Below are 20,190 nucleotides of genomic sequence, written 5' to 3' on the forward strand. Positions count from 1 at the left end.
AAGTCAGATGTGTCCTGGCTATTGCCGTCCTTGGTTCCTGCATAACAGAATAGGATGAGCTGTAGGATGAGCTCAGCAAGAAGAGGTTTAATAATTCTGCAAGCAGGATGGAGGGGGAAATACCCGATTTAGTAGTGTGTGAGTGTCCCTGAGAGCACTAAGCACACATAGCAGCTCTATATATATTAAAGCCATTTCATTTATTTTAGAACGTTGCTTTCCTTGTACTTTATGTTGTATATGTATTAAATGTTCAGTGAACGAAAACAAAAGCCAGAGCTTTCCAGTTTTGTGGAAGGGAGGGAAAAGGAGGCAGAGCAGAGTGACAGCAGCAAGAGACCCAAGGCAGAAGAATGACGCCTTGGCTTTACAGTTGCCACAGAATGAGTCTTCATGGCACTTATGGGGAAACAACAGCTGGAGGGCTGCAGGTCCCATCATTCTCTGCTGGCTGGGAGTGATGGCGGTTTGAGCTCAACAGCATATGGAAGGCACATCTATGCACTACACCATGTTCTGGGGTTTCTTGGAAATATGAGGAAGAGATGAGCAGGAAATAAGGTATCTCCATAATCTGCCACTTCTCTTAGGGACGGTATATAAATTGCCTATTGAAGGCTACCTTCCAGTCACCCAGGGGGTGACATCTGAGCCTTTAAAAGCTTGTATGGCAGGTAAATTTCTGACACATGCAGCTTTCCCTATCATTGCATCTCTATCCTGAGTGGGTAGCTGTGGTCCAACCTGCACTGCTTACATTTTTGGTAAAAACCTCAAGAGATTTGCTTCCCTGCCCGTCTCACACAATTCAGTCTACACCCTAATAATAATAAGAAGAATAAATTTTTATTTATATCCCGCCCTCCCCAGTCAAAACCGGGCTCAGGGCGGCTCACACCAATAAAATTACAACAAAACACAAAAAGCAATTGATTAAAATACAGTATTAATATTCCATATGCCACACCCATCTCTCGTATTGGGGGTGGTCCCTACTTTCTGGTAAATCACAGAATTGTAGAGTTGGAAGGGACCTCCAAGGGATATCTAGTTCAATCCCCTGCAATGCAGCCAGGAATCTCAGTTAAAGCATCCATGACAGATGGCCATCCAACCTCTGCTTAAAAACCTCCAAGGAAGGAGAGCCCATCACCTCCCGAGGGAATCTGTTCCACTGTCGAACAGCTCTTTCTATGGGAGGGGAGGAAGAAATAAAAACAACCCCATTAGGAACTTTAAATAAGAGTTGTTGTTTCTTTTAAAGAGCCTTCTGACTTTCAGGTTGCGCGTGTCACTCTAACCTGATTTCTATCTCTAGCGGGGTTAGCAAAGCGTTGGTTTAAAAAAAAGAGAGAGAGGCGGGAGCGGGGCGTGCGAAACAGAGTCGGGCTCGAGCCATGGAGGAGGAACCGGAAGTAAGCCCTTGAAGCGCGGAAGTGAGGTTCTGGGGCGGCCGCAAGCGGAAGAGATTGACGGGGCGGAGGAGGAGGAGTGGGGCCCGGGGCCCAGCTGAAGTTTGCCGAGGAGCTGCTGCGCGACGGAAGGAGGCCGCCTCTGCCTTCCGTTGACGACCCCCATGGTGCCGCCGCCCCGGTAAGAAGCGCGGGCACGCCCCTCCCTCGTAGCCCCGCCCCTCCCTCGTGATTGACTCCGGACGATTCCTCCCCCCCCGGCGCTCTAGACTCGCCTGCCCCCTGGACTTGGGTCTTCTTCTTCCTTTCTTCGTGTTTTGCGAATTGTATGTGTGTAGCAAAGGAGGCGGCCGCCCTCCTTGGAATCCTCGGCACAACCCTGTAAGGTAGGCCAGGCAGGCAGGGAGGGAATGGTTACAGGTAGGTAGCCGTGTTGGTCTGCCGTAGTCGAAACAAAAAAAAAAAATTCCTTCCAGTAGCACCTTAGAGAGCAACTACCGTAAGTTAGTTATTGGTATGAGCTTTCGAAGAACTATTCATGCACAGTAAAGCTCATACCAACAACTAACTTAGTTGGTCTCAAAGGTGCTATTGGAAGGAATTTTTTATTTTGTTTCGAGGGAGGGAATGGGTTAAACTGAGCCTTGTGGTGGATTCGAACCTGCGCCTCTCCCCTCCGACCCGAGATCTCCGCATATGAGTGGTTCTCTCGCATGACAGGGGGACTTGGAGTCATCCAAGACCTGGCAACAGATTCAGGGTAGGCTACTGTCCTAACTCTGCTTAGTGGTGTGGTGTGTTTGTGTGTTCAAGCCCCACTGAATTCAACAGGAGTTGTCTCTGAGCAGACATGGTGAAGATTGTGCTGGTAGCTTCCTTTAAAAGGAGATCGGGCAAATTCATGCAAGAGGTGGAGGAGAAGTCTGCAAACAGCTGTGTCTGTGAAACAGAACCTCCAGCTTCAGAGGCAACTTACCTCTGAATACTAGTTGCTAGGGGACAAACCAGGGAAGGCCAGGCTCTCCCTGCCCTAGTTGTAGGTTTCCCAGAGGAATCTGGTTGGCCACTATGTAAGAAACAGAATGGTGGAGTAGAGGCAGCCTCTGTGTCTAATCTACTCGGTCCGTTAGTGTATTAAAAAAGGGGGAGGTTGAGGGGTGTGTGGGCTCTTGGCACAGGGCGACTGCTATGGAAAGGAATCTTAAACTGAAATGGAGAAGCACAGCATTTAATCTGTGGTGGGGGATCATTATTTTCCAATGATGATTGCACATCTTAAAAGTCTTGAAGTTATCACACCAAGTTATCTCGGGGTTCTTCACAAGATACAGTGATGTGCCCTCTTTTTCCAGGGGTAAAATTTGAGACAAATTGCATTTATTTGCTTTGAATTGCCGTCATCGCGTCCTCTTTTTCCTCTTCAAAATATGGCAAGTTCACGGTGGATATAAGTGGCCACAATGGCTACGTTCTCCCTTCACTGTCGGAGGAGGCAGTATGCTTCTGAATCCTAGCTGCTGTTGATCACATGTGGGGAAGGTTGCTGTCGCCCTCATGTCCTGTTTGCAGACTTCCCATTGGGGCCTCTGGTTGGCCAATGTGGGCACAAGAAGCTGGACAATGAGCCTTTGGCCTGAGCCAGCGGGGTTTCTCTTTTGTTTTGGATTCCTTGGGGGAAAGCAGTGTGCTTTGAAAGGGCATTGAATGTGCTTTCCATGTATGGTGCGGATTTGATCTGTGTTAATACCACCTCATGAGAAGAGAAGACTCCCTGGAAAAGACCCTGGTGTTGGGAAAGATGGAGGGCACTAGGAGAAGGGGACGACAGAGGACGAGATGGTTGGACAGTGTTCTCGAAGCCACCAACATGAGTCTGACCAAACTGCGGGAGGCAGTGGAAGACAGGAATACCTGGTGTGCTATGGTCCATGGGGTCACGAAGAGTCGGACACGACTAAACAACAACAATAGCTGTTTAGTATTCTATGAAAGCTACAAACATGCACAGGCTTAGACAAGTTCATGAAGGAGAAGGTTATTAGGGCCTATCAGCCACAATGACTATGATCAGGCAGCCTGAATACTAGTTGCTGGTGGAAACTGCAGGAGGGAAAAGCTGCTGTTGGGCTTCCCACTGAAGCATCTGGTTGGCCACTGTGAAAACAGGATGCTGAACTGGATGGGTATTTGGCTTCATCTAGCAGCTAGGCTCGTATTGTTTTCTGAAATTCTTCACAGCACTGTCTCTCTCATTGATTGGGTCAGTATTATCATCCCTGTGTTGTGGAAGGTGGTCTGAGAGAGAAGACCAGCTTGCTTATAAGGCAGAGCTGGGGAACTTTCGGCCCTCCGCAGATGTTGCTGGACTACAACTCCCACTGTCCCTAACCATTGGCCATGCTGGCTCTGTGGCTGATGGGAATTCGAGTCCAACAACACCTGGAAGGCAGTGTTAGAAACAGAGATATGAAAGCTAGGAGCTAAATGGCAACTTAACCTTAGGTTATGGATGCAACAATGGAATGTCTAGGTGGCTTTTTTATAACAAGAATGCAAAGCCGAAAATGAATGAACTGCAGTTAAAATATTATGTTCATTTTTCACATGGTCTAGTCCTTCCCCTGCCCACCCCCTAATATTTTTAAGAGGGTCTCTTCTCCAGTCTTCAGAGAGTAGCTGGAAGTGGGGGAGGCAGAAAAAGGTCCTCCTTTCCTTCCACTCTGCAGTTTTAATCTGAAATCCTAGGCTCAGTACTGCGCCCAGAACTCTGAAACTGCTCGAGCTAATGACATTCCCTGTCACAAAATGTGCCTAAAACAATAGGAGTTTTGAACACTGCTGGAAGGGGCAAAGGTTCTCCACTCTTGCTCTCAGTTAATGAGTTCGTGGCAGAGGCCAGGTCTGCCGTGGGTCAGCCTCTTTGTTACTTTGGCCCGATAGCTCTCTTACGGGAGAGCAAGTCCTTGTAGCAGACCTAGAGAGCAAGGAGACACAATGGCTTAGGACGGCCATAGATAGGAGAGGGGACCTCTGGCTGTTTATGCCGCTCCTGTGTCAGATATCCCTGCAGTGCTGTTGGTGTGGCAGGGAGCAAGGGTAGGGGGAATCCTTTGCAATCCAAGGGCCGCATTCCCTTATGAGCAGCCTTCTGAGGGCCACATGTGAAAATGGGCAGAGCAACAAGTGTAAATTTGTGATACACACATTCACACACCATCAAAGCAAGCAAGAGGTGTGATCAGTGTTTAATGACACATTCCAGCCAGGCAAAAACACTCAAGGAGGGTGCAGAGCAGGGTCACTGAGGGGTGTGGCCTGGGGAGAGTTCTGAGGGCCAGATAGAGAGGCCTGGAGGGCCGCATTTGGGGCCTGAGGCTCCTCACTCCTGGCAGAGAGGAGTACCATCTCTCTTTCCCCCCCTTATATCCTCCTTTTGGCAGTTGCTGTGCCATTTTCTCTTATAGTCCTTCACTAAGTGGGTCTGAGTTTTGTCTCTTTCCCATCAGCCTGCCTGGTTTAAGCTGGAATGGGGGTTGAGCAGGTGGTGGTAGAGGGATGCAGTTCTGGCTGGGTACATGAATCCCACCCCATTGCAAAATGTTTAGCTTTTGGGGGGGGGCGGTTTAAAGGACGTGAGTAAGCAATGAGTAATATCCCATGATTACAAAATAGCAGATGTATAGCTTTTCTCTTCCAGGCAGGGTCCTCCCTTGGGGGCAGAGAAGGCAAATATTCAAATCGCAAGCTTTGGCAACCAAATCTGTGGGGTTTTCCAGCCTTGCATGTGGCTTTCCCTCCTCCGCGGTGGCTTCTCCTCGTGCCCTAGCCCATTGGTGTTTCCCAAGCATTTGAGAGTTGCAGCAAGCTTTGGACCGGATTTAAATTAGCTGGTGTTCTTGGGGTCCCGCCCTGCCTGGTTTATTTTAATAATGTTTTCTTCTTTCGGATGAGCCCCCCTCCTCCCTTTCTGTGTGTGTTGCTGTTTAAAAGGAACGTGTGAGGCTGCTTCATACAGATCATCCATTTCACCCACTATTCTCTACTGCAAAAGATGGGGAACCTGTGGCCTTCCAGAGGTTGCTGGACTCCAGCTCCCATCAGCCCCAGACAGCATGGTCAGGGATGATAGGAGTTGAAATCTAGCAACATCTGGAGGGCCACATGTTCCCCATCCGTGTCCCCAGCCAGGCACATGTCCCATCCAATCAGGGATCACTTTTGATTGGAGCCAAGCCTGCAAATCCTTGGCTATAGGTTTCTGGCTGATGATGATCCTGTTGGCTGCCTGCCTGACTTGTATCACAGCTCAATCTGCTGCGTGTTAAGTGTGCCGACACTCTTCAGCCATGGAGTTGATCCTGGAAGCACCCGTGAATCCTCCCTCTTCCAATACTCTCCTTCTCTTGAACCCTGTGGCCCCTTTCCTCCCACACAGTTCTGCTACTTCAGCGGAGATCTGACAAAACACTGAGTCAGGTTGCAGCTGAGGTTTGGGAAATGCTTGTTAAATTGGGAAAAGGAAGCCTCCTCCGTTGTTAAGGCTTTTGGGGCATCTTGATGCCTGACAGAACAACCACAGCCCAGTATCTGCTATGCATGCAGAAGGTCCCAGCTTCAACCCATGGCATCTCCAGGTAGGACTTGGCATGTTCCGTGCCTGAAACCCTGTAGAGCAGGCACCCCCAAACTGCAGCCCTCCAGATGTTTTGGCCTACAACTCCCATGATCCCTAGCTAACAGGACCAGTGTTCAGGGATGATGGGAATTGTAGTCCAAAACATCTGGAGGGCCGAAGTTTGGGGGGTGCCTGCTGTAGAGCCACTGTCGGTCAGTGTAAACCAGGGTTTCCCAAACTTGGGTCTTCAGCTGTGGTTGGACTATAACTCCCATCATCCCTGACCATCCTGTTAGCAAGGGATGATGGGAGTTGTACTCAAACCACTGCTGGAGACCTAAGTTTAGGAAACCCTGGAGTAGACCATACTGAGCTAGATGGACCAGTGGTGTAATGGACTAAGTCAGCTTCCCACGTTCCTATTCATGGGAATCCTATCCTTTGTCCAAGATCATGAGGGCTGGAATTTTACTTCCTTTCCAAGGGAAGGGCCATGGTTCAGTGGCAGAGCATCCGATTTGCATGCAGAACTTCCCAGGTTCAATCCGCAGCATCTCCAGCTAGGGGTGGGAATGCCCCTGTCTGAAACCCTGAATTGCTGCTGCTAGTCAGTGTAGACATTACTGAGCTAAATGGTCCAATAATCTGACTCAGTACAAGGCAGCTTTCTTCACTGATCTACAGTTACAAGGATCTTTTAAATCAGTGCTAGAAACTCAGGTGTTTAATCTAGGCACCGAATGGCTCCTTAAACCAAGGTTGCAGTCACCAAAATGAAATATCTAGTTGCCATTTTGGGGCAAGACAGGTCTAAAGTCTTGTTTTTCAAATGATGGACTGCCTGTGATTGATTCTCAGTTAAACATCTGGCTAGTTCAGATGACAACCTTGAGCTAGGTTAAGAGCTTTGAGAAAAGTCCCTTGATCCAGAAACAGTCCATATATATATTGGCCTATTCTGAACTCTCTTTCTCAATGGTGACTGCTCCTGCTCAGGCTGCTTGGAAAAAGAACTTTGGTTCCAGAAATTCATTCCAATTGTGCTGATAAAATATACAGTAACTGGTGGAATTCTACAGGTTGGGGTATTAGTGTGTGGAAACAGTCCAGATCTAAGGATCCTCAAATGGTGGAGATGTCAGGCGCCATCCTAGCGCCCAAGCATCTTCACTTAGTCGCAAGTGGTTTGTTTTGGACCTGGCACCTAGGTAATTCCAAACGCTGTCTCAAACAGCCAGGCTGGAAAAGGGAGACTGTAAGGAAAACCCTAAGAGACCAGGGATAAGGGGCAGGAATTTTTCTGGGAAACTTTCCAGCCTTCTCTGGGGGAATTATTCCATTAACAACGACAGATGCCAACTGCAGATTCTGTGTTATATCGTTTCTGGCAGAGGGGTATTCCCAGCCCTACCTGGAGATGCTAGGGATTGAACCCGAGGCCTCCTATATGCAAATCAGGAGCTTTGCCTTTGAGTTACAGGCCTTCCTCAGGACGTCTAGCATTGTTTTAGAAATAAAAGTAAAAGGAACATTCTCTTTATAGGGCAGGGCTGGGGAACTGGATCCAGCTGGCAAATCAGATCCTTTACCTCTGCACATACCTGCAGAGCCACCCTCCTGTCAATCACCTGAGAACAACAACCTTCATAATCCATGGCCGCTGGTCATGCTTGCTGGGGCTGATGGGAGTTGTAGTTCCGCAACATCCAGAGGGCCAAAGTTTCCCCATACCTGCCCTAGCTGGCATCAGAAAATGTTTTGATGCAAACTGAAAAAAACTCTCTTAATCGAATTTTCCTAATATGTGCATGGAAGCTTTTCCAGTTCAGAATTTTCTGAAAAAGCCACATCGCTTGTAAAAGGTCCAGTCAGGGCTGGACAACACATGGGAAGACGAGGCAAAATACTTCAGTGACTCCACCCTTGCGAGGGATGGGCCTACAACTTCCAGGGGTGATGGGATTTGGAGTTCAGCAACATCTGGAGCGCCAAGGCTGCAGGTTCCATCCCATTATGGGACAGCTGCATATTCCTGCATTGCAGGGGGTTGGACTAGATAATCCTCAGGGTCTCTTCCAACTCTGCGATTCTATAATCTGAACTTTTAAGGGAACAGGATGTGGGGAAGCCTACTTTATCCCAAGTCAAGACCCCTTGGTGTTTCTAGCTAGGTATTCTCTACACTGACCAGCAGCTCTCCAGGGTTTCAGACAGGGGTTATTTCTCCATCTTGCATGCCAGGGATTGAAGCTGGGGTCTTCCATGTGTGTATCAGATGCTCTGCCACCGAGCTACGATTCTTCTCCTTGAAATAGCGCAGGGTCCTAGTCCTCATGGTTCTGAATGAGCATCTGGTATATAGGAAGCATATTATTAGTCCGTCTACCTAGCTCAGCATTGTTTACCCTAACTGGTAGCAGCTCTCCAGAGTTTGACAAAGGTTTTTCCGCCCCCTTTGTAAAGATTCTGGAGCTTGGACCTGGGACCTTCTCTGCGCAAAGCAAGGTCTTTACCACTGTGTTTCTATCAGCGACACCCTTTTCTCTGGTTACAGGTAGGTAGCCGTGTTGGTCTGGGTCGAAGTAAAATAAAAAAATTCCTTCAGTAGCACCTTAAAGACCAACTAAGTTTTTATTTTGGTATGAGCTTTCGTGTGCATGCACACTTCTTCAGATACCCTTTTCTCTGATCCTTTAACTGCATTCTGCTGAACTTTGTGAAAGAAAGAACGACCAATCCTTCCAGGTACATCCAGTAAAAGTTTGAAAACAAGGCCATTGTGAGTTCCTTCCATGGTCTGGTTGGGTTGGTCACCTGGGGGACCTCTGAGAGCAAAGGAATGCCTGAGCTACTACTGGGATATGGGGCTTGTCTTGTTGTTCCTGCCCAGAGAGGGTTGGCTGATATCTCCGATTTCAGGGCTTGTAAAATCAGGATGGCCTGCAAAGGGGGGGGGGGGGGATGAAGAACCAGAAGCAGTTTTAAGTTAGGGAAACCTAACTTCTAGGAAGAGGAGGAGCGATTCCTGAAGGGGTGAGGCTGTAGTTCATTCTCTCATGTTTGCTCTTGCTTTCTGAGACGGGGGTTAGAAAAGTGTGTGTGTCCAGGCCAGATTTTCAGCAGGACAATTTGCTATCTCCGTTCCCAATCCGTCTGTGCGAGGGATCGTCACCCTTTCGTAAGTCAGCCGCCCGGGAGGAAGAACTCCTTCCTGGCTTTGCCGAAAGAGAGAAAGAGAGTGCCCTGTGCCAGCGTCCGTTCGGAAGGGAGTGTGCTTGGCCTCTGCAGGAGGCGCAGCCTGCAATGGCACTCTCAGGCTGGGGTGTGGGGTTGCTGTTTCCCATTTCCTTATTTCTGCAAAAGGTTGACACCTCTGCAGCTGAGTTGGAGAGCCTTTTTTTAAAAAGAAGCAAAGTTTATATATGCCGCTAAACCAAAAAGTAAGCTTTGGAACGCCCCGAGTCTTACATGTCTGAGGAGATCCCATAGTAACATAGGAAGCTGCCTTATACTGAGTTAGACCACTGTGTAATGTTTTGGGGCAGTGTCTCCTATCAGTCTTGCCTGGAGATACCGAGGATTGAATCCAGGGCCTTCTGCACGCAATGCAGGAGCTCTGCCGCTGAGCTACGGCCCTTCCCTTCATTGCTCTGAGTGGAGCGATCAACACCAAGACTTGAACCCATGGCAGCAGAACTTCCCTACTTACTTATTATTTATTGCATTTTCTATCTGGCCTTCTTCTCCAAGGAGCTCCAGGTGTGCCAGACATGGTTCTCCCCATCCTCGGTCAAAGAATAATAGAATTGTAGAGTTGGGAGGGGCCCTGAGGGTCATCCCCACACAACCGCCCCGTGAGCTGGCTAGGCTGAGAGGCAGCGCCTGACCAGGGTCACACCCCTTGAGGATTCGAACCCTGGTCTCTCCCAGGTCTGACACTCTAACCACTACAGCACTCTGCTTCTCTGGGCAAATTGTTCATGCAGTTCCCCCCCTTTTTTTAATGCCGCAGGTCCATTTGGTCAAGCATTCTGCTTTCATGAAAATCCCCCAGTCATGTGATGGAGCCTCTCACCCCTGTTTGTCCCCCTCCATCTGGCATTCTGGGGTAGACTTCCTTTGAACATGTGGGCTCCACGAATCCATAGAACCCACCCCCCCTTCTCAAAAGCTACATAAGCTATTGGGAGCCGGCACTGGGCACCCCGTTCTGCCTTCCCTCCTGCTTTCAGGCCTCCCTGGCTTGCTCCCCCCCCCACTAGACAGCTCATTAATCATAGCTGACTTTCTCTAGCCTGCTGCGTTTTCCTGCTGCTCCTCTGAGCTCCCCTTATCTGGTAGCCTCCCACTCTAATCTCTCCCATCAGCCAGGCTCCATGCCTGGGGCGAGGTTAGGGGCCCAGATAGAAAGGCTTGCTTGCTTCCAGCAGCAACACCAGGAAGTTCAAATCCTGTTTGTTTGCCTCCCGCACAAGCATATCTTGGACTCTGCATTCTTCCTTTGGAGGTTACTGGGGAGGGGACTTTGCCACCATATCAGCCCAAGGCTGTGGGAATGTCTATGAGGGGTGTGGGTGTATTTCACACAAACACACACACACACTATTCATTTTGAAAAACCAGAAAATGTACAATAGTGTACGATAAGAACTTCCCAAAATCCTTAGTTTATCAAATACAATAATCAGTTTATATACAGCTTTTATAACCATAATCATAATAAAGTCCCCACTGTGGAAGGACGTGTGGATCCAGAATTGCCTCCACAGTCACTTGCGGACCCATTGTTAAAATTGTGTTTATGGAAGACAAGCTTACTCAGCTACGAGTGATCGCCAAATAATAATAATAATAATAATAATAATAATAATAATAATAATAATATTTATTAGTTATATGCTGCCCATCTGCCTCGTTTGCCCCAGCCACTCTGGGTGGCTCCCAACAAAAATAGTAAAGCACGACACAACATCATGCACCCAAAACTTCCCTGAACAGGGCTGCCTTCAGGTAGCCTCTTCTCTGAAAGACTCTTCTCAGGTTGACACTTTGGCTGACAAGAGTACTCAGTTCTGGGCTGCATGGATAAACAGCATCTTGTGTGGGAAAGCTCCTGTCCACACAATACATTTATAGCAGTATCGTGCCCCTTTAAAAAGCTGTGGCTTTCCTGCAAAGCATCCTGGGAGCTGCAGTTTCTTAAAGTTGCTGACGCTGCTGAGCGTTCTTAGGAGACCCCTGTTCCCTCTGAGAACCATCATTCCCAAAGTGGTTTAGCCCTTCCCTTCCAGAGAACTCTGGGAGCTGTAGCTCTGGGATGCAAGGGAATAGGGGTCTCAGCACCCTTAAACTACAGCTCCCAGGATTCTTTGGGGGAAACGGCGACCGTTCAAAGGGACATGGCGCTGCTTTAAAGGTATAGCGCAGTTGGGGCCTCAGTCAGTTGTTCAAGCTCCTCTCTAGCACCTGAAATTTCAGGAGGTGGTCATGAGGACTAGGCACTTGAGGAAGGATGGGGTAAGGTGGGGGGGTTAGAAGTTGAGATTTCCTGGGAAGCTGAATCTGCCACCCATAGAGCATTCTGTTCTCCCATGAACTTCTCCTTATATATACCCCCAGCAATGCTGCCTTTCGGGTTTTGGCTCAAAAGAGCTTTCTAAGGCAGCTTTGAGAAGGGTTGGGAACAGAGGCGTCTCCCTGATGACATCTACTCTGCAATACAGTCCCATGCACACCCCCAAACCTCTTGAGCCTGCACAGAGCAGTTTCCTGCTTCTTTTATGAGAGCATTTCCCATCGTTCCCTGATTTCCAGACCCTACCCCACCCTGCTTTCCAGCATATGCCATGGCTCAGACTGTCCTGGCTAATTCCCTCTTTGTCACTGAACCGCAGGTCTCATTCCCAAGAAGAGGGGCCCTCCGGCATCTGCCTGTGATGGAGTACACGGTAAGGCCGGCTGCCTCTCCCTTTCCTGGATGTGGTGGAGGGCGGTGGAGGGCCAGCTGGCTGCAACGGTGGCGGGTCAGCCCTCTGTGTCCCCCTCCCTTCCCGGTGGCGTTGATCCTGGTCTCTCTTCATTCATTCACTCATTCATTTTATTTGCTTTTCCACACACGGGGGCAGGGAAAATCACACTCGAAAAGGCTTGCAGTAAAGACAGCAGGGGTGCATTTCAAAATCAAACACCGGAAAAACAATTTCATACCAACATAATAAAGCAACGACTCAATAGCAAATATCACAGCCCGCAAAACAATAGCAGCATTTTGATACTGCAGTTATGACCAAGTTACATTAACAGCATCCAGAAATAGCAAGGGAGCTTGACAGTCTCACCTTCGTCCTAGAAACACCTCACCTCTGATGTCGCTCGCTGTCGGTCCCCTGCAGCAACTTGCAAGCAGTGTTAGAAACTCAGGTATACAAGCTAGGCGCCAAGTGGCTCCTTAAACCAAAGTTGCAGTCATCAAAATGGAATGTCTAGTTGCATTTTGGGGCAAGACGGGTCTAAAGTCTTCTTTTTCAAATGATGGACTGGCTGTGATTGATTCTCAGTTAAACATCTGACTAGTTCAGATGACAACCTTGAGCTCGGTTAAGAGCTTTGGGAACTTAAAAGCCCCTTGATCCAGGGACAGTCCACACATATATTGGCCTACAGTATTCTGGGGTGTTTTTTAAAAATAATAATCTTTATTTGTTTAAAATCAAAACAAATAACATTTAGGAAAAAAAGCAAAGAAGAAAACAAAAATAAAACAGACAAAGAAATAGCAAAAGTATACAAAAGAAAAAATATACAATACATATTGGCCAATTCTGACCTCTTTTTCTTAATGGACCATTTATAACGTAGGGATATTCTTCACAACTGGGAGCAGGGCAGAGGGCTGGGTTAAGTGAAGCCACGCTGCAATAATTAATTATAACATTTTTCATTGCTCATGCTCAGGCTGCACAGAGAAAGCATTTTGCTCCCGATATTCTTTCCGATTGTGCAGATAAAATCTAACTGATAGAATTCTACAGGATGAGGTATTGGTGTGTGAAAACAGTCCAGATCCAAAGATCTCCAGGCCTGCACCTCCAGATGGTGGAGACACCAGGTGCCATCCTGGAGCCCAGGCATCTTAATTTGGTCACAAGTGGCGGCCAATAGCCAGGTGCAAAATGTCCCTGGCACATTTCAAACACTGCTTCCAAAGCTGGAAACTGTCCCCCTACTGCATGATGCTGCTCCTCCTCTGATCAGGGGATATGGCAGCATACAAGCTTTTCTAGGCCATTGGGAGTTGTAGTTCAGCAGCACCCGGAAGGCCAAAGGTTCCCTGCGCCTGACACATGTTATCAAGGGAGAAGGCAATGCATGAATCTAGGGAAACGGGAGCCTGTGACTTAGTGCATGTTGTCCTGACCACCTTGAAATAATAGGGCAGAAACGAAATGGAAATTTATAATTGGGGCAAAGACTGAAAGTGGGTTGCGAAGGCTGCGCAAATAGGTTGCAGGCTTTACAAGTAAACCCCAAATTATTACTGCATGTGACCTTTAAGGGGCACGATGAGCACCCCTTACAACGTCTTGTTTCGTTGGTGAATTGCAATGCTGTCGTTGACTGCCTTTATTGTGGCACGTACCACCAGAAAAACAACACTCCCTTGATTCTTTGCTGGCTTCCAATGTTCTGCGCTGCAGCGACCCCGTCTTGTGGCCAAATGAGAACATTGCTGCTCAGCCCTGAACACTTAACAAAGGAAGGCATGTATGGGTGGGAATTTCACAGGGACTAGCATCCTGGTGCCTGAGATTTGGCAGGTGGTTTCCACCTTGCATTTTATAGTCCGCCTGCTCACATTCCCCTCGGCGCTCTGATCAGACCACGGTGGCTGGTCAGTCTCACTCACTATTGCCTACACTGACCGGCAGGGTTTCAAACCGCAAGAGTTTCCCACCTGGAGATCTTGCAGGTGGATCCCAGGACCTTTTGCACCCAAAGTGGGTGCTCTGCCACCGAGCTGCGGTCCATCTCCTAGTAACAGAAGTTCCTAGCCCTCATGGTTCAGAACAAGCAGCAGGCTTTAAACGGCAGCATAGGGCGCTGCCTTGTCGTGAGTCAGACCATTCGTTCCATCTAACTCAGTAGTAGTGTCTACACTGACTGGCAGCAACTCTCTGGGGAATTGAAGCTGTGACTTTCTGCACCCAGAGCTGGTGCTCTAACCACTGAGTGCTTGCCCTTCCCCCTTAGCTTTATGTTAGGAGAACCCCCCTCCCCAGGAAAACTTTATCCCCGGACAAGAAACCACCTAGGAGGGCCATGGCTGCTCTTTCCGCCCCCTCCCAAAGCCCCTATAGGAATAAGGCCCAGGGGGCCTCCCGCACAGGGTGTGCCTTCCTGCCTCCCTGGCCCCAGGGTCCTTGAACTGGGGCTGAGAGGCCAAAGGCACATCCGGTAGCATTATTTAACCTTCCCTCCTCCTTCCCTTCCCTTCCGCTTCTTCCCTCTTTCAGGTCTTTAGGGTCTCATGATCCTGCCTCCCTCTCTTTTTTGGAGGAAGGAGCGGGCGGGTGAAACTCTGCCTCCTTCCTCCCCTTGAGAGCTTCTTCTTTTTAAAGGAACCGGTTCCAGTTCACAGTCCAAAGTGTTTAAAAGAAAATGAACACACACACACACACACAGATCATGTTTGTCCCTTTGCAGAACGAACCGGATCGGTTCGTGTTCCGTTTGGCGGGTGGGGAAAAGGCTAACCAAAATGACGTTAGCCAGAGATGAGGAGACAGAAGGTGATTAAATTTATGCATAGCCACGGAGAAAGTGGATTGAGCAAAAGTTTTTCCTCCCTCTCTTATAACGCTCGAACTCAGGGACGCCCAATGAAGCTGAAAGTTGGAAGGTTCAGCACAGAAAAAGTACTACCAGTATTCATGCAGCATGTAGTTAAACTACGGAACTCCTTCCCACAGGAGGCAGGGATGGCCACCAGCTTGAACCCTGGTCTCTCTCTCCCTGATCAAAGGCTTTAAACACACACACACACTGATATAATAATGGTTTAATTTCTTTCTCCTGACAATTTTGAACTTTCAACTTAAAGGCTCAAATAATTTTTAAAAAATACATGGTAAGAAATGAACTAGAAATTGTTTCAAGCTTTGTCCCCAAATGGACTTAATTCAGTTCCCCCAGCGATTTGGTGAACTTCACTCCTCTTCCCACCTGGGCTTTTGACCCCTTACGAACTGTCAGCACCTAGCGTATACATACCGTGTCTTTCTAATGCTGCGATCGGCCTGATCCAGCAGCCAGGCTCATCTTCTTATAGGACTAGACAAATTCAGGGAGGACAAGGCTCTTGGTGGCTGTTGGCAATGATGGCGACACCCTCCCTCCGTGGTCAGAAGTGATATGAATGCCAGTTGCTGGCCATTGCAAGTGGGGAGAGTGGCTGTTGCACTTTAGGAGTATTGTTTGGCCTCTGGAAAGGCAGGGCTAGAAGGGCCATTGGCCTGATCCAGGTGGGCTTTTCTTTTGTTCCCATGAGTGGCAGGGAGGGAAGGGGGGGCTCTTGCCTGTGGACTTCCTGGAGGAATCTGATTGGCCCCTGTGAGAACAGGATGCTGGGTTCCAGTGACCTGATACCAGGAGCTCTGCTCTTCTGATGTTCTTGGATACACAGCAGTATTTGTTGATCATCATTGGCCATACTGGCTGATGGGAGTTGTAGCCTTAACATCTGAAGGGTGCAAACTCAGAAAATCATATACCTGAAGGAGCGTCTCCACCCCCATCGTTCTACCCGGACACTGAGGTCCAGCGCCGAGGGCCTTCTGGTAGTTCCCTCGCTACGAGAAGCCAAGTTACAGGGAACCAGGCAGAGGGCCTTCTCAGTAGTGGCACCCACCCTGTGGAACAATAATTGCCAGACCTTTAGAAGGCATCTTAAGGCAGCCCTGTTTAGGGAAGCCTTTAATGTTTGATGGATATCTGTATTTTAATGTTTTGTTGGAAGCCACCTAGAATGGCTGGGGGAACCCAGCCAGATGGGCGGGGTATAACTAAGGAATTATTATTATTATTATTATTATTATTATTATTATTATTCATAGAATTGTAAAGTTGCAAGGGACCCGAAGGGTCATCCACTCCAACCTCACCCTGAAAAACAACAACAACTTGGCAAAGGCTGGTTTATACCTTTTCTCCTGGATTGAGGGAATTCGGTGCTTAATTATGGGATTAAAAATGGGATTTTAAAAATGCAGGTTAGCATGCATTTGCAGGTGGAGTGGGTGGGTGGGTGGAATGGTTTTGTGAGTAGTGCAGCTCGACTGATTGTGGGCTTCAATGCTATTGGCTCCTGCCCCCCCGTTTTTATTTTTATTGTGAGGATTTGCAGTGGTGATTTCGAGGTGAAGAATCGCTTCGTTTGGCTGGAATTGTCGTGATGAAGGGAAGGCTTTAAACGCTAAGAAACTGGGGCTGCCAGCGGAACCCGCCTTATCTGGGAGGAAGCCCCCTTGGATTCAGTGGGACTTGCTTCTGAGTAGGCCTAGGTGGGGTGACAGCCTGAGTCGTGTGTGAAGCCTGTCTCTCCTTTCGAATCTTGCTTCTTGCAGATTACTTGGACAAGGCCTTCCTTTGCTTCTCTTTCTCTCTCTGTGCAGGTGCAAGGAAATTAACAGTGGCCTACCTTGCAGGGTGTTGTGTCCACTTTTATGTCCTAAAGCGTTAACTAAGAAAGAGGGAGAGGGGGTGCTCCTATGCCGTAAGCAGGACACTCTAAAGAACTCCTGCAAAACCAGAGGTGTTGTCCAGTGGATTCACATGCAGAGTGGCCCATATTGGATCGGGAACCACCTCGTTGCGCAACCGGGCCCCATTCTCTCCTCTTCACCCTCTGCTCTTCCTGCCTGTGTCATGTCTCCTCCCCCCTCGCCCCCCTGTGCTCTTCCCACCACCCCCTCCAGCCTAGCTGCCGGAAAAACCTCCCTTCGCTTCCCTGTGCAACCACTGACCTTGATTTTCACAAGTGTTTGTGTGCTGCCGCTCCAGCTCTCTTCCCCCACAAGGCCCCACCTCCCTCCCTCCGCATTTTATTATACAGATGCCTTGTCTTCCTTTCCGCACATGGGAGAGCCGGGGGGGGGGGGCAGAAGCCGAGCTCTTGTGAGTCAGCACTGCCCTACCATTGGCAGCGGGGGCTTGGTCTCTCTCTCTCTCTCTCTCTCTCTCTCTCTCTCATTCCACCGCACCCCCCCCCACCCGCGCCCGCGCCTGCTTCTTCCCCAGAACAGGAGCCGCAGTCACTTAGAGCCCAGCAGAGATTGCGAGCAGGATGCGGTAGCAATTAGCTTCTCTCTGCTCTGGAGGCAGCAACTGCAGCCAGGAAGAGGTGTGGGGAGAGCCGAGATCGGGGCTGCCTGCTGGTTCCCGAAAGTGAGGGAGACTCGGATTCCGCCTTCTAGCCACCCCTTTGACCAGCCGGGTGCAGGGGGGCCACCACCCGTTTCCCCTCCTCTTCGGCTCCCGGCATGTTCCCAGACCTCCATCTCTCGGAGAGAGGCCGGCGTCTGCCGACTGGTTGACACGTGGGCTCCCGTGACTTCACAGAGGAGCCTTGTTCGCGTTCCTGGCAGACCCTGCGGCCGCGCCACCTCTCCGGTCCCTGCCAAGCTGGGCCCAGCTGGAAGGCGCTCCAGGGCCTCCCTGCTCTTGGATAATATTTTTTCTCCTTTTCAAATATATCTACCGGTACATTGCGCATCCATTCAGCGGAGCGGCAGGCGAGCTCGAGACTGGAGCATCCGCCGTTCTGGACGTCGGCCGCTTTCTGCATCTCAGCTGTCTTCCCCCTCCCTCCTGGGCTGTGTGAGACCTGCTGGCGGGGCGTGGGGTGCCTGTGACAGTGCCTTTGGCAGGCGGCCCCAGAGCAGGGGTTCCACAGGTGGCGTGACGGCTCTCCGGGGCGTGTGCCAGCCACTCCTCCCTCCCGGCCATCACTCCGGCCTCAGGGACTAGTCGGCGGCCTCTCCCTCTTCCTCTCGAGCGCAGCAAAGCTGCCCAAAGGTCGCTGGTCATCTGGTGGTGTTGTCAGGGGGCGGGGGGGCACGGAGCAACGTCTGGTTGATTCTGCGCCCTGTGACGACAACGATCTTTCACCTGTGGCACAGTGTCCCCAATTCCGCTGCCCTTATTGCGCCAGCACCTCTCTCCTCCGCAGCCATGCCTACAGGGGGCCGGCCAGGAGTCGTCTTGCTCGGATCCGTTCTGACTTTCGTGGGCTCCTGAGTTTGGTGCCAGACCCGCACACCATCGCCATCTCCTGCTTCTCTCTCCTCCGCTTGGTTTCGTCCCGTCTCCTCCGTCGGTTTGGGGCATGGATCTGCTGCAAAAGAGCAAATACAACCACTTGCGCAATGACTCCCTTTCCTCCTTGGAGGAGGGCTCTGTGGCGGCCGATGGGGACTCTCCCCTGGAGCCCCTGGTGGCGGCCCCCTCCCTGCCCAGCTCGCTGTCCTCCTCCTCGCTGAGCCCCATGCTCCCCCTGGGTGAGCTGTCGTCCGAGTCGGAGGACAGCCCCACCACCCTGTGCTCCTTCTTCCCCAAGATGGCCAACCTGAAGCTCGCCAACCCGGCCACTCTGCTCAGCCTCCGTGCCTTCTCCAAGGAGGCGGGCAGCTCCGGGGAGCATCCGCCGCCAGCGGCACCACCACCACCTCCTCCCCCCCTCGCTGCCGCGACTCCCTTCCCGGACTCAGCGGGGACTGTCGGTCTCTATTCCCAGGATATGAACAAGTTGGGCTGCCCCAAGAGGATGCGGGTGGAAGGCGGCCAGCTCGGGGGAGACGAGTGGACTCGGCACGGCAGCTTCGTCAACAAGCCCAGCCGGGGCTGGCTGCACCCTGACGACAAGGTGATGGGCCCCGGAGTCTCCTACCTCGTCCGGGTAAGTTTGCGGGGATAGCGGGGGGCGGGGACAGTAGGTATATCAGGGCATTTGTGGGTCTGGCAGCAAGTCCCAATCGCTGGGAACCCTGATTGGTTGGGACGCGTATGCTGGCTGGGATCGAAAGGGGTCAGAGTCCAGTGACACGTGGAGGGGCCGTTGGCTGGCAACTAGCTGGCGCTGCAGGGTCAGTATGGGAAAGCGGGCCAAGAGCTTTTCTCCCCTTCCTAGTTCAGCATGTTACTTGGGGTGCACTGACTGGCCATAGCTGCCTTTCCCTGCTTTCACACACCCCTCTGTTGCTGTGGGGTGGGGGGATAGTTGATGCCACTGAGAGAGGGGCTCGGATTTGATCTTGGGGGGTCTCCAGTTGCCAAGACCTAATGTGCCGGGGACATATTTTGCTGAAGTACGTGTGTGTGTGTGTGTGTGTGTGTGTTGGCAGTGCCTCTTGAGCTAAGAAAACAGTGCCTCTCCAGAGCATACAGAGAGCCTCTTTTCCATAGCTGGCCTCTCTGGGAACAGGGTAGGTTGTTCCACGTGGAGAGAGGACGTGCATGACCTACATAAGATGGGAGAGGGCTGTTGCTCCACAGCAGAGCATTGAAGGCCCCAATGGCATCTCTGGGTAGGGCGGGGGGGGGACGGGACTGTCCCTTCTGAAGCCCTAGAGAGCAGCTGCTGCCAGTCAGCACAGACAGTAATGACCTAGATGATCTAATGGTGTGATTCTGTATGAGGCAGCTTTTGAATTCGGCTCCGCATCTTTCTTGATTCCTAGGAGGACAGTGCCTTGAAGGTAGTACCACTGCTTCGCATGCAGAAAGTCCCAGGTTCAGTCCCCATGGGCACCTCCAGGAATGTTCCCTGCCTAAAACCCAGGAGAGCCGCTGCCATTCGGTACAGATAGTACAGAGCTAGATGGACTGACTCTGTATAAGGCAGCTTCCTATATCTGTACAACACAGGTCAGGGCATCACTGCTATGAGGAAAGGAACATACTGCAACAGTCCCCAGCATCTCCAGGTAGAATCATGAGGACTAGAATCTTCCTGTTCCTTTTCAGAGGCAGGGCTATAACTTGACTGAGGGAGCACATGCAGTGTTAGAAACTCAGATATACAAGCTAGGCAACAAATGGCTCCTTAAACCAAGGTTGCAGTCGCCAAAACGGAATGTCTAGTTGCCATTTTGGGGCAAGACGGGTCCA

General features: G+C 50.4%; 1 protein-coding gene across 1 annotated transcript in view; it reads left to right on the top strand.

The window, feature by feature from the left end:
* The first annotated feature begins 17,258 nt into the window (after positions 1-17,258).
* SHC1 (SHC adaptor protein 1) overlaps positions 17,259-20,190 on the top strand; it is a 30,936-nt gene continuing 28,004 nt past the window's right edge. The window contains exon 1 of the mRNA XM_035097927.3: positions 17,259-18,979. Coding sequence (XP_034953818.1) covers positions 18,410-18,979 — 570 coding nt within the window. The 5' untranslated portion in view covers positions 17,259-18,409. The remainder of the gene's footprint in view (positions 18,980-20,190) is intronic.

This window comes from Zootoca vivipara, chromosome 16, assembly GCF_965207765.1.
Source record: "Zootoca vivipara chromosome 16, rZooViv2.hap1.1, whole genome shotgun sequence".
Lineage (NCBI taxonomy): Eukaryota > Metazoa > Chordata > Lepidosauria > Squamata > Lacertidae > Zootoca > Zootoca vivipara.